The 14,075-nt window shown below is 46.9% G+C and overlaps 1 protein-coding gene and 1 long non-coding RNA gene across 3 annotated transcripts in view; one reads left to right on the forward strand and one right to left on the reverse strand.

The window, feature by feature from the left end:
- Window positions 1–755: 755 nt before the first annotated feature.
- Window positions 756–11,473, forward strand: ACTR10 (actin related protein 10). The gene is made up of 13 exons (XM_027901880.1): window positions 756–896; window positions 2,679–2,751; window positions 3,300–3,382; window positions 4,160–4,268; window positions 5,576–5,683; window positions 6,003–6,070; window positions 6,365–6,444; window positions 7,004–7,039; window positions 8,303–8,382; window positions 8,475–8,548; window positions 9,197–9,278; window positions 9,899–10,100; window positions 11,000–11,473. The coding sequence occupies exons 1-13, from the start codon at window positions 820–822 to the stop codon at window positions 11,179–11,181; spliced, it is 1,254 nt and encodes a 417-aa protein (XP_027757681.1). The 5' UTR covers window positions 756–819; the 3' UTR covers window positions 11,182–11,473.
- A 630-nt stretch (window positions 11,474–12,103) lies between these two features.
- Window positions 12,104–14,075, reverse strand: part of LOC114066852 — a 3,318-nt gene continuing 1,346 nt past the window's right edge. Inside the window, exons 2-3 of one of the 2 annotated variants that reach the window (XR_003573250.1) lie at window positions 12,989–13,091; window positions 12,104–12,749 (exon numbers count right to left, since the gene is read on the reverse strand). This is a non-coding gene — a long non-coding RNA (uncharacterized LOC114066852). Of the gene's footprint in view, window positions 12,750–12,988; window positions 13,095–14,075 lie in introns of both variants that reach the window. The other variant, XR_003573251.1, reaches the window with a different exon arrangement.

Here is a 14,075-nt window from a genome sequence, read left to right on the forward strand (position 1 = left end):
GCTGGGGGGGCTCAACCTGGAGAAAAGGAGGCTCAGGGGGGACCTTCTGGCTCTCTGCAGCTCCCTGACAGGAGTGGGGAGCCAGGTGGGAGTCGGGATCTTATCCCAGACAACTGGTGACAGGACAAGAGGAAAGGGCCTGAAGTTGCAGCAGAGGAGGTTTAGTTTGGATATTAGGAATAATTTCTTCACAGAAGGGGTTGTCCATCCCTGGCACAGGCTGCCCCCAGCAGTGGTGGAATCCCCATCCCCGGAGGGCTTTAAAAGCCGCGTGGATGTGGCACTTGGGGCCGTGGTTTAGTGGCGGGCTCGACAGTGCTGGGTGAGCGGGTGGACTCGCTGCTCTCGGAGGGCTTTTCCAGCCTAAATGAGCCTGTTATTTTACGATTTTCCACGGGCAGAAGCAACCCCGGCCCCGCCTCCCCTCAGGGCAGCGCAGCCCCCTCACGATGGCCCCGCCCCCTCGCGCTGGCCCCGCCCTCACACGGTCACGCCCACAGAGCGATCCCGCCCGCCCACTCCCGGTCCCGCCGCCTTTCAAGCCCCTCGGCGGCCCGGCCGCCCTTCCCGCTGCCTGCGCGGAGCTGAGGGGAGCCCACCCCGCAGCATCCCCGCCGCCGCCACCGCGGCGCTCCCGGACACGCCCGAAGTCCAGCGGGGCGGGCGGGGTTGCCGGCGCGGCTCCCCCTGAGGCGGCGGGGCGGCGGCGCGAAGGGCAGGCGCCGTGGGGCAGCCCCGCGGAGCCGCGGCGGAGGAAGGAGGAGGAGCGGGAAGGGAGAGGGAGGGAAAAGGGAAGGGAGGAGGGAAGGCAGGGCCGCGATGCCGCTGTACGAGGGGCTCGGCAGCGGCGGGGAGAAAACCGCCGTGGTGATCGACCTGGGACAGGCCTTCACCAAGTGAGTGCCCCGCGCTCCTGCCGGGGTTTGGGGTGTCTGGCCTGGGGAAGGGGACGGAGTGGGGGAGCTCGGAGCCCCTTCCAGGGCCTAAGGGGGCTCCGGGAGAGTGGAGGGGGACTTGGGACAAGGCATGGAGTGGCAGGACAAGGGGGAATGGCTTCTCACTGCCAGAGGGCAGGATTAGATGGATATTGGGAAGGAATTCCTGGCTGTGAGGGTGGGGAGACCCTGGCACAGGTTACCCAGAGAAGCTGTGGCTGCCCCATCCCTGGAAGTGTCCGAGGCCTCGCTGGATGGAGCTCTGAGCAACCTCATCTAGTGGAAGGTGTCCTTGCCCACGGCAGGGTGTGGAACTGGATGGTTTTTAAGGTCTCTTCCATCCCAAACCATTCTCTGATTCCAGGAATAATTATGTGGGGTTTTCCCCCCTCACTCCCTTTCTATGTGAGCCAATGTGGTGCAAAGCCAAAAATAGCAGATTTGTTTTTTAATCTGGTGCTTTAGGTTGAAAAAATGTGTAGCTTGGGGTTGAAGCAGAAACACTCAGGTGTTTTATTTGGTAAATTCATCCCGTGGGCCAAAAGTGCAGCTTTGCCTCTGCCCTCCCCATCCCCCTTTAGTTACAAACCCTCCTCGTGTCCTCTCGTGCCAAAGGGGCTGTTTGAGCAAAGTTAAACCATATCCGGGGTTAAAACTGCCTGGAAATGCTCTCTGGGTGTCAGGGAGCTGGTCATTATTATGATTATCTTACAAGAATAATCCTCCCCTGAGCTCTGAGCTGCTCCTCCAGGGCTTGTGGCTGTGTCCACGGGGATGTTTCCCTGCTGGAAGCCCTGGGAAGTTCCCTGGTTGCCCAAACGGGCAGGAATCACAGGGACAGGGTCCCTTGTCTAAAATTGGGTTATTATTTAGCTGTACTTGTGGTTTTTTTCTCCAAGTGACAGTGTAGGTGCAGACCAGCAGCAGCTTTGTTACCTGGGAACGAGAGGATTTAACGGGATGGAAACAACTGATTCCAGGAGTGGCTTTTTGGGGGTTTGTTCACGTGGCCAGTCAGAGGCTTTGCCTAAATTTGGGATGCTTGTGAGGTTTTACCCCCTGGGCGTTATTTATCCAATAAAATGCTCTTGTGGGAAAGTTTCCCTCTGTTTTTTAGGGCCTGTTTTCAGCTTTCATTCTTGTAAAGAAATAGCAGCTTAATTGTGTGAGAGACGTCTCTGTCCTTTTCCAGATAAGGCTGAGATCAGCCAAAAATTCAAAAGCTGTCGGGATGACAGGTGAGGAAAACCGCCTGTGCACACTGGGAATGCACAGGAATTTTCTTGGGAGGTTGAAGAAAATAATTAAATTCTGAATTGTGACCGTTTTAATTTTTTTTTCTAATTATCTGACGCATTGACAGCTACCAGCTGTGAAACCCAAATATCAATTTACCTTTTGCATTAAAAGAGCTCCAAGTCCAGCAGCTTTATGGTTTTCTACTGTGGTTTTCTTCTGAAGTTTGGCAGGGGTGAAACAAATGTCAGGCTCTGAGTTTATTAAAATAAATTGAATTCCTTTTGGTTTTAATTTCCTTTCCGCAGTCCGTTGTTCCTGAAGAGCAGGTGGGTTTCTGTAAAGCTTGTTTGGGGATTGCTGCTGGTTTTATCTTGTTGGGATAAATTAAGGGAGTCAATAAAAAAGATATAAAATCTCTATTTCTTAATCCATCTGTAAATGGCCAGGCAGAAAATCTGTGTGCAAAACACTCTTCTGGAGTTTTCTGCATTTTTTTTTTTCCAGGTGTGGCTTTGCAGGAGAAACAGGACCAAGATGCATCATCCCCAGCGAGATAAAGAAACCTGATGCCTCAAAGGTGAAATGTGTTACCTCAGCTGCTTTCTGCTGTTTGGTGTGTCATGAGACACAGAGGGTTTGCAGATGCTTTTCCTGTCCATCACAAGCTGGTTTTTTCACTGTCTGAATAAAATATTCTGGAATATTATATTGTATTTCTCAGGATTTTTAACTGCTGCTGTTAGAAGCTTGTGACCTGATACAAGTGCCGTAATGCCAGGGCTGATTTAATTTGGGGTGTTTTCTGAGGAATTGCTTTGCCTGGTTAAGCTTTTTACACCTCCTTTTGGTAGAGGGTGGAGGTTTGGAAAACTAATGTCAGCTTGCCTGTGACAGAAACAGTGAAAAATAATTCTAGTAGTGAAAAATGAGCATTGATAAACTCTGGGGTTCAGTTATAGGGTGGGTTTCTGAGAGGCTTTAAGGACAAAGAGCAAAGAGTGAGTTTTTCCTGTGTATGTGGTGCCAGATTAAATGTGTCCAGGTATAATATATTCTGTATTTATCATATTTCTTCATATCTATAATGATGTATAATCACTGACTGGGCGTGTTTTCCCTCCCCAGCCTGTCAGGGTGGTTCAGTACAACATCAACACGGAAGAGCTGTATTCCTACCTGAAGGAATTCATCCACATGCTGTATTTCAGGTGAGGGAGCCCCAGGAGAGCTGGGAGCAGGGTCACTGAACTGATTCTGGTTGTGTTGGAGCTCATGCTGTATCAGTGCAGAGCTCTCCACAGGGGTTTGGAAGGATGGAATGTGTTTTGGAAGGAGGGATCTTAACCTGTGGGATATTTTCACCTCAACAACACATCTTTTTGTTGTATTTTTAGGCTGCTCAGTGAATAACGAGGTTGGGCTTAGTCTTTCCTCTCTGCTTCCAATCCTTATTTTTCACACAGTAAAAAGCCATCACAGGGAAATCAGTATTTGATTTCTGGGCCTCAGATCTTCTGCTATGGCTTGGGTTGTTTGTTGTTGTTTTTTTTTTTTTTCCTGTCCTTGACTGGAAAGTTGCTTTGTAATTGAAATCAGGACAATTCCTTTCTCTTCCACGGAAATCAGAACATTTGTATCATCATTCTCTGTCTTTTATGACACTGTGTGACACTGAACAAGCCTGTAATGACTTACTTTTGCATTTCTTTATATTGATTTAGAAGCATTGGAATGAATATTCAGAACTACAACCTCTGTTTTCCGTACCCCAGTTTTCCTCGCTTTTTTTTTTCCAGGAAGGCATTGGGGTTTTTAAACTTGTGAAGAAGACTTTGGGATCTCCTGTGGGAAAGGCTATCTGAGTGCAAATATTTAGGATTTTTTTTTTTTTTTTGAGGGAAAATGGGCTGTGAATGGAAGGTTGGTCTCCTAATAACGTGCTTGAATTTCCCGGTTTGGGTTTACACGTCTTGCCCTTTTTTCAGGCACCTTCTGGTGAATCCCCGAGACCGTCGCGTTGTGATCATCGAGTCGGTCCTGTGCCCTTCCCACTTCAGAGACACCCTCACAAGGGTCCTGTTCAAGCACTTTGAGGTACAAGTTTTCCAGAAATGGGGGAATTTGCTCTGTGTGTTCAGTGTAGCACTTCTCAGCGGGAATTGTGCTTACTGTCAGGGCCAGATGTGGACCGGGGAATGAAAATGGTGCCAAAAGAGTGAGAGAGGCATAAAGAAGAAAAATCTGAGGAAGGAGAGCTTGGAAGTTGCTTTACAGGCCATTTTTGTTCCATTCTGGCTCTTCACGAGGCCACAAAGCAGCAGCAATTAACAAGGCTCTGGAAGGATCCTGTGGCTTGTAGGATAATGCAGCTCCCATCCCTCTGTCCCAGCCAGATCCAATAATCCCCACTGAGCGCTGCCTGGAGCCAGGATTTATATTTAAACACTTGCTGGTGCCCTGTCAGTGAGGCTCCTGATTTCTGCCGCAGTCAATAGCTCTGCCTGGGCTCATTTAGATAAGAGCTTACCTGAAATTAATGACCTTCTCTACCTAATGAGTGTTTTTAATGAAAATGTGTTGAAGAAAAGAAGTTGTGGCTGCTCCATCCCTGGCAGTGTCCAAGGCTGGGTTGGATGGGGCTCTTCCACAGCACAGTTTACCAACTAATACTAAATTTCTACGTAATTCTTCTTTACTATTGATAAAATTTTCTGATGATTTGAAATGGCTGAAAGGTTTCAGTGGTTTGTTTGAGGGTTTTTTTCCTGATTCCCTCACAGGATTAAAATATGTCTCAGATAAAGCACATCCCGTCCAAAATTATTTGTGAAAAATGACTTGTGATTTCAGAGTCACATTTTGATGGAGAGACTTTGTAACTTGTGAGGAAGCCAGTTAATAGTGATGGGAGGTTAATTCTCTCTGGTTTCTATTTCTGTGTGGTGCAAATATTATTAGTACAGGCTCAGTATTCTAACTTACATCTCTGAGCTAAGTGTCAGTAAAGTTGCCCATAAATTCATTGATATTTCTCATTTAATTCACACTTCAAAGTGTCCCATTAAAGGAACTGTTGCTACCTAGGAAACTTGACTTGTGGAATTCTGGGAGGAGGAAGGAAGTCTCATGCAATTTTAACCTGAGTTTCCACATTGCTTTGTGGACAATGTTTTAAGTGACTTCCTGTGAGTTTGTTGTCACAGGGCACGCTTTTATGGGTTTTGTACCCCTTTGGGTGACATCTCCAAGTCATTATACAACTTTTCTCGTAGCTGTGTTTTGCTTTCTTTCATTTCTCTTCAATGACAACAAGAAACCTGATGTATGATTTAAGATGAGTGGTTTGTTTCTTTTTCCCCACTCCTGTCCTCTCTCCTTTTTTTTTTTTTGTTCCCACGTAGGTTCCTTCTGTTTTGTTTGCTCTAAGTCACCTGATGTCTCTGCTGACCCTTGGGATCAATTCTGCCATGGTGCTGGACTGTGGATATGCAGAGAGCTTGGTGCTGCCTGTATCCTTGGATTTGCAGCAGCGAGGCTGATGTGGCAAGATGGGATTTTCACAGACTTCAGGAACAGCTCAGCCAGTCTGGCTGTAGGATATCCCAGCCTGGGGAATTCCTTCACAGCTGATGGGGGGAATTTGTGCTCCCTCAAACCTTGGGAAGGGAGTTCATGACTTCAGCCTTTTATAAACTGGGAATGAGTTTTGGAGAAAAGAAGTTAGAAGGTGTTTCTGACAGCTGATGCAAGGGGGAAAGCATTTAGTTCCAGCAGACTGAAAACTCAGAAAAAAAAAAAAAAAAGGAGAATTTCCTGATCTTGCTGTAGATCTATGAAGGAATTCCCATCCTGAGCTGCTGGGGTTCCCTGCCCCTGGGAGGAAGGGCCATCCACAAGTAAGTTCACAGTTATCCATTCCAGGTCACACAAATTATTTATCTGTGACAGTTCATCTTGGATTAATGGGCAGAGATTCTTGTTTTAAGTCATAGCTTGCTGCAACATCATCCGATTTTAGAGGGACCGCTGTTTGGCTTTCATGGGTGTGGGAAAAGCTGTGGAAATCAGACCCTGTGAAGTTTGTATTTAGAGGGATGTGACTGAAAGGGGTAAATATTGCTGTTAAGGGCAGTGCAGAGAACCAGGCTGAGTTCTTGGCTGTCTTTAACCCCCTTTGTGCAATGTTTTAGGGAGCTGGAGTATCAGCTGCTGGAGCAGTGCACAGTGGACACAGGATTAGCCAAAGGACAGAGCCTTCCATCTGTCATGGGTAAGGTCTGGGAGGTGGCCCATGTGATGTGAATTTGCACCAGGGAACCTGGAATGAAGAAAATGAGTTTAGTGTTCACTGCCTCTTGTGTCACCCACGTGCATGAGTTCTTCCTTTGTATTTACCAGATATATTATTTTTTTATGATAGGGCCTCTCATAGCAGCACTTTTGGGTGAGGGCTGAGACAAAACTTCTGTAGTAATTTTTCTGTCAGTTTTGAGACAAGGCAAACACCTTATTTCACTTCTTAATATCCATTCTTCCTTGGAAATCTTTAAAATCTTGGAAGTCTTTAAAAGATGCCCCATTCTTGGAGGTGTTCCAGGCCAGGCTGGATGGGGCTTGGAGCGACCTGGGATAGTGGGAGGTGTCCCTGCCCGTGGCAGGGGGTTGGAACGAGACGATCTTTGAGGTCCTTTCCAACCCAAACCATTCTGGGATTCTGTGAAAGTGAAAATTTAATCTATTAAATGCAATTCAAACTGAGTTTTGTTGTTAAATCCTCTTTCTATTTTAAGAAAAACTTTCATTCTAAGTTATTTTTTTTTTAATTTCAGGCTCAGTTCCAGAAGACATAGTAGAGGATATAAAAGGTAAGGATTTTTTTTGGTTTTGTGAAAATCTGGTTTATTAACTTGTGCATTAGAGTATGATAATAACAAGTGGGCATTGTTTACATTTAGGAAGTTATTTCCCTTCTCTGTTTGCCGTATTTCTTACCTACTGGAAGAACTTGTGGTGTTTTTACTCTTTGAAAGCAAAACCAGCAGAGTGTGTTGAATTCCTCTTTCAGTTCAGCCTGTGTGCTGTTGGGATGTAACTTGTAGATGGATTTGGTGGATGAGCAGACAAAGAGGATTGCACTGTTGTGTAGGTTTGTTTGTAGATTAACTAGAAAGACTCAGTTTGCTTTAAAGTTAATTTAAAAAAAAAGTATGTATAAAAGACATTTTGGTGTGTTACTCAGGTAGGCAAGATGAGGCAAGGACTACATTTATATCAGAAAAAAACAGTCTTTATTTGGGTAGAACTGGGATGAGTTCTATGGAATGTTTCATGTGCTACAGTTACAAAAGTATGAATTGTGTTAGAAAATAGCAACTAGGGCCAATCTTGGGCCAAATTAGGAAGAATGCAGAATAATTTGTCAAATGGCAGTTGCTTTTCTAATTCCTGGACTTTGGAGCACAGTTTTCTGACCAGTTGAGGCTTTTTGGCAGCCTTTTGGAAGCAGATATAACACACTAAGGATGGAATTAGGGTTGCCTGTGTATTGGAGGGTTGTTTCTTTGGGACAGCAGTTTATCTGTGCCAACTGCAAATAAATCAGTATATAATAACAGTTACAGCTGGGATACAAATGAGACTGTGCTTTGTCAGTGTTGCCTGGAGGAAAAAAAAAACCCTCTGGAATTCTGAGGGTGCTGAGGAGTTACCCAGGAAAAGTATTCCATGATTGCAGCTGGTTTAGGGAATGAAGGAGTGTCTTGTTTAAGCTGTGGTGCAAAACCTGCAGTGGAGTGTTTGACAGCAAGATACAACCCCTGACACCTCGTGGTGGCTGAGGGCACCATCAGGAACATCCCTCTGTCACCAAACCTTGTGTGGTTTGGCTGAGAAAGAAACCCTGCCTGTCCTGGCGTGCTTTTGGTGTCGGCTTCGTTTAAACTCCCGGTCAGACCCCACCTGAACTCTGCTGAAGTGCAGAGGCTGCTTTTCCTTGCATTTGTTTGACAGTGGTTTGGACCAGCAGGGGCCTGACTGGTGTGTTGTTCTCCAAACTGAGGAGAGTTGCTGTCTTTGCTGGTGAGGGAAGGATCCCCCCCAGGCTCACTCTGCCCTTTCCCCCTGTGCAGTCCGGACGTGCTTTGTGAGTGACCTCCAGCGCGGGCTGAAGATCCAGGCAGCCAAGTTCAACCTTGATGGCAGTGCCGAGGTGGGTGGAGAGTGAAGCTCCTCCTGCTCTTTTGGAGGTGGCTGGAGCTCTTTTGGGCCTCCAAAATGTCACCCTTGTGGTTTTATTTCCAGCGTCCTTCGCCGCCTCCAGACGTGGACTATCCTTTGGATGGGGAAAAGATTCTCCACGTGGTCGGCCCCATCAGGTGAGAGATGCCATGACAGAGTATTATTGATCACTATGAGGATAAATCGCAACTCTAAAAGCACGTTAGTTTGCATAAAGCTGAGTTTTAATGAAACACTTGCATGTGCTTTTAGTGCCTCTTAATAAATAAAGTGCCCAGTGCAAGCCCAGCCTGGGCGGCTTCTGCAGAGCTTAGAGAGGGGAGGAGAAATGAGTGTTAATGCCTGATGGTGGGGCAGATTTAGTGACATGAATGAGGAGTTTTAGCCTGGAGAAAAGGAGGCTCAGGGGAGACCTTTTCAGTGTCTGCAGCGCCCTGACAGGAGGGTGGAGCCAGGTGAGGGTTGGTCTCTTCTCCCAGTGGTAAATGATGGGATGAGGGGAAATGGCTTCCAGCTGTACCAGCAGAGGTTTAGATTGGAGATGAGGGAAAATGTCTCCATTGGAAGGGTTAAGCATTGGAACAGGCTGCCCAGGGAAGTGGTGGAGTCTTTTCCAATCTGAAGGATTCCAGGATTGTGTCTCCCCAGTGCAGGGGCTGTGTGACAGAGGTGACAATGTGCTGGCAACGGGAAGTGTGAAGTTATCTCAGCTCTGCTGTTGCTGAGTTGAGCTCACAGTGTGGTTCTGCTCCTCGTTAACACTCACTTTGCTGCCTGTTCCACAGAGACTCCGTGGTGGAAATACTGTTTGAACAGGATAATGAGGAGACATCTGTTGCCACTTTGATCTTGGATTCCCTCGTTCAGGTATCTTTATATTAAACAATTTATGGAATTCCTCCAGCCTTGGAGATCCTGCAGTTATAAATGACTCAAGACTTGGAGTCCTGCGGGCTGCTGCTTTACCTGAGCTGGAATAAAATTAATTTGGACATCTTTATTACAGGCAGCATATTGGATTTATTGCAGAAAATTTTCTTGGCATATACAAACATTGCAGTTCTTACTATATTTAGGGAAAAAAATGCATTAGAAAACCACTATAAATGGAAATTTTTGTTGTGTGATGATGGATGTGTGTTAATTAAAGTTGACTCCCTGTAGTTATTCATGCCATTTAAATAAAGATTGCTGAGAGGTAATTTATTGGAGAGCCACGGACTTGGGCTGACATGACAAACGCTTCCATTAGAATTCCTTAGGAAAACAAATTGTTTAAGGAGATCTGTGCCTGGACCCCTCACCTCTGCACCTCCAGGCATTTGCCCATGGCTTATGTTGGTTCTGTTCCAGTTAAATACAGGAAAACAGCAGGGCATGGAAAAGGACTGAACGTCCAGCAGACCTCTGAATGCACTTCAAGTTCAGGCAATTCCAATTCAAATGATTTTTTTTGGGGGGGGGGTTTCATTTTCTGTTTGCATCAGTGCCCCATAGACACCAGGAAGCAGCTGGCAGAGAACCTGGTGGTGATCGGGGGCACCGCGATGCTCCCGGGGTTCCTGCACAGGCTCATGGCAGAGATCAGGTACCTGGTGGAGAAACCCAAGTACAAGGAGGCCCTGGCCACCAAAACCTTCAGGATTCACACCCCACCTGCCAAACCCAACTGCGTGGCCTGGCTGGGAGGTAAGAATGGGAACAGCTGAAGGGGGAAGGGGGAAACAAACCCACCAAGTGAGGTTTGTGAGGAGTGAAGAGCAGGGGAAATGAGGGGAAGTGTTGAAGTCAAGCTGCAGGGAGCTCTGGTGTGTGGAGTGAAGCTCCCTCAGGGATATTTGAGGGTTGTGGAAGCTTTAAGCAGGTGAGGAGCAGCTGGAAACAGGTGGAAGGTGAGGTGCTGGCTCAGAGCTCCCTCCATACCAACGAGGCAGAGGGAGATTCCTCCTTGGGAGATAATCTCCTGATGGGAAAATCAAATTTAATCACCGATGGAGGAGCTGTGGAGAGGCTGCCAACTCCCTGTGCTGGTCACAGGTGCCAGTAACAAACACTATTGAAAACTTTTTGTTTTCAAACTTGTTATTTTTAGGATTAGATTCCTAAAAATTAGGACTTTTAGAAATCAGGACAAGTTCTAGGCACCAAGTTCTTGATGCTTTTCTTCCCTGGCAGCTCCCACGGGCTGGGTGTTGTCACAGCTTGTGTGAACTTGAGTGACACCATTTTGGGGATAGAAAAACTGCCTTGAACACAACAGGGTTTGGTTGAAACGCTTAAATTCAAAACTTTTAGGAAACTTTGTCATAAGAAGTTGGTTAACCAGGCCAGGTTTGCCGTCAGCAGAGTGTAGATGGTTCTTTGTGTCCAGTTACTGTCAAGGGACATAAATGGAAGCAGTTTGTGATTAGCTGGGCTACTGAAAAGGAAAGCAGCTCTATCCTTTCATTCCTTTAATTTGTGGGCCAGAGCTGAAAAAACCCAAGCAGTGCAGATTCCTGATGGGAAGGATTAGAAAACAAAATTCAGTACATCAAATTAACGCCCTTTTTTTTTTTTTTTTTTTTTCTTCCTTCCCAATAACGCAGGAGCCATTTTTGGAGCACTCCAGGACATCCTTGGCAGCAGATCCGTGTCCAAGGAATATTACAGCCAGACAGGCCGCATTCCCGACTGGTGCTGCCTGAACAATCCCCCTCTGGAAATGATGTTCGATGTTGGAAAAGCACCCCCACCGCTGATGAAAAGGGCTTTTTCTACAGAGAAATAGGGCCCTCCATGTCACAGAAGGGTTCTGCTCCACTTCAGATACATGTGCATTGGGTTTTGTTTTTTATGGAGTACTTTATGTGTAACATTATTAAATAGCACCAACCTGGATGTTTTCAGGGAGTGTAGGCACTAACACTATTTAAAGACATGTCCAGTTATAGTTTAAAAACTTCACTTTGGCAACTGCTGTCCTCTTTTGTCTTGTCCTGAAGGAGTTCTGCGCTGTCATGAGTTGTACCCTACTGAGTTGCTTGTTATTTATCTGTATAGTAAATGGCACCGCTGGGAGAGAATTTGTTTTGAGAGGTTTTAATTTTAAATGGGCTTAGAAGAAGGAGGGGAAATAATCTATGGAAGGAAAATACCTATGGAAGGGGTTTTTTTTCCTGTAAATTCTGCATTAAAATATTCCACCCTCGAATCACCTGTGAGGATGTTGTTTGGGGCTGTTCAGCAGAGGTGGTGGGACATTATTTTGCCCCTGGATACCGTCCTGTTTTGAGAGTTTTAGCAGAGAACTCTTGTGCCTGTAGTTCTCACCTAATGCTCTTCTGGTATTTCTCCTCCAAGAAAGATTTCAGAATTATAAATCATAATAAATTACTAGAGTAATTGTAAACAGGGGTGTGAGGGCAAACTTGACTCCCTGGCTCATACTGTGTTTTGCCTTAACACATGGTGTTAGTTGGCACGTGGGAGGAGATGCTCCCTTTTAATTTAATGGTTTTCAAATGGAAAAAAAGAAAAGCCCCAAGCCCCAGGAACTGCTGCTTCAAGTGTTAAAGAGTCTGTGTTAGCTGAGACTTTGCTGGTTGGTAACAGAGGGCTCACAGCACTGACAATGATTTCTCCTCAGAGAAATCTGCTGGCAGCAGCTGTGTTTTTAAATTGCCTTCTTCCCACACAGAAAGCTTGGAAAACCAGACAGGTGTAGCTGTGAGAAGTTGTTTTATAGGCCTGGGGGTGAGACTGGTTTTTTTAGAGACCATGTCCTGGTGGGATTTCAGGCTGGATGAATGGATGCTGTCCCATTGGGTGCCTCGAGTGTACAGAACACACAGGCCCAAGCTCTGCTGCTCATTTTCAGTTATATCTGAATAATTTGGGCTGCAGCTCTGTGACCCAGGTCATGTTTTACCCCAGTAAGAACCGAGCCAGAGCCCAGCAAGGCTTGCTCCCGAGCGGAGGGTTTTCCATCAGCACAGGCCCTGTGGAGCTGGGAGGGATTACTCGTGTCCATGAGGTTCTCAGAGGGAAGGATGGAACTCCTCCAGAGCCCGTGGTCGGGGTGGTGCAATGATGTCATTTTCCTGAACTGCAGCAGACTGCAGCTGAGGGAATTCAGGATATTCTTAGCCTTTTTTTGGATATTCCTGCTCTGCTGCGCACATGGACCCTGGACCTCTCCCGGCATGTTCTGTGACCTTGTCTTCATTCTGCCCATGCAAATCCCCCCCTGTGAGGTTTCTGCATCACTGAGCGGCTCCAACAGCTGCTATTTCTGGCAGGACCAGAATTCCTGACTCCTGTGTTACTGCTGGGCTGAAGCACAGAGAGTCCTGGGACCTGTTAAGGACATAAACAGGATTCTTAGTTCATGGAAGGGGTGAGAAAGACTATTAATGGCTTGCCCTGGGAAGCCCTTGGAGATCACACCCTAAATGTGTAATCCTGTAGAAAGGGGGTTGGCTTGTTTTTTTCTAGCCTGACTGTTGTAGTTCTTCCCTCCCTCCCCTCCCCATGAATCCTCACAGCAAATTCACAGCACATATGATTTGTCCTGAAGGACAGTGGCAGACACAAACCCCTGCACTAATTGGAGGATTTTCCTCTCAAGTTCCTGGTTCTGGACTGGATGCCACTCCATTAGATGGGTGTTAGCCAGCTGCAAACAGCTCCAGCTGAGTCCTGCTGACAGGGAGAATATTTTGTAATATTCAGGAGTCTGTTATGTCTGCCTGTGGCTGTGCTGTGTCAGTGGGAGCTGGTCCCTGGGGGAAGGGGCTTTACCTCGTTCCCCTCCTCTCCCTTTTCATAGAGTTAGGGAATATCTGAAGGTGGAAGGGACACAATAAGGGTCACAAGTCCCCATAAGTCCAGGTCCCTGCAGGACTACTTAAACTAAATCATGTGGCTGAGAGCATCATCCAAAGCTCCCTGAGCTCTGGCAGACTGAGTGTCCTGAGCACTTCCCTGGAGAGTCTGTTCCAGTGATGGACCAGCCCAAACCCCGGAGTCCCAGAATGGTTTGGGTTGGAAGGGACCTTAAACACCACCCAGTTCCAACCTCCCTGCCATGGGCAGAGACACCTTTCACTGTCCCAAGTTGCTCAAGCCGTGTCCAACCTGGCTTTGGACACTTCCAGGGATGAGGCACCCACAGCTTCTCTGGGCATCCTGTGCCAGGGCCTCACCACCCTCACAGGGGAGAATTTATTCCTACTATAAAACCCCAGATCCCTTTCCTTGTGGCTGCTCTTCACAGCCCCTCCTCCCCCAGTTTGGTTACCCCCTTCCCGATGGAGAATCCCACCCTGGTTGTTATTAAACTTCCCGGGGCTGCTGCTTTCCAAGCTCTCCAGGTTGTCCAGGAATCTCTGCAATTCCTCCCCGCCCTCGAGGGCGCCCACGGCTCCTACTTTATTAACATATTCATTTCTCCAATTCCTGCATACTGATCTTTTATTAAAAAAAAGCAACTTTTTTCAGGCATGCAGCTTTCAGTGCCAAGATTACCCCAGCTCCTACTTTACTATGTACGCATCACTGCTGCACCCAGCTCACTTATAAAAACTAATTTTCTCAGGGATAACAGTGTATTAATCACTTCCTCAGGTTCTATCTGCGGGATTCCCTCAGGAGCCTCCCGGTTCTCCGGGGCGCGGGCGGTGA

The sequence above is a fragment of the Empidonax traillii genome, unplaced genomic scaffold (genome assembly GCF_003031625.1).
Source record: "Empidonax traillii isolate 1590-97213 ecotype Southwest subspecies unplaced genomic scaffold, ASM303162v1 scaffold818:size281096, whole genome shotgun sequence".
NCBI classification, from domain to species: Eukaryota; Metazoa; Chordata; class Aves; order Passeriformes; family Tyrannidae; genus Empidonax; species Empidonax traillii.

Excerpts from the sequence above, each read along its gene's own strand:
- ACTR10 (XM_027901880.1), top strand. The coding sequence starts at position 820 with ATGCCGCTGTACGAGGGGCTCGGCAGCGGCGGGGAGAAAACCGCCGTG. Across the intron at positions 3,383-4,159 it reads ATCCACATGCTGTATTTCAG|GCACCTTCTGGTGAATCCCC; the intron begins GTGAGGGAGCCC and ends CCCTTTTTTCAG. Across the intron at positions 8,549-9,196 it reads CACGTGGTCGGCCCCATCAG|AGACTCCGTGGTGGAAATAC; the intron begins GTGAGAGATGCC and ends CCTGTTCCACAG.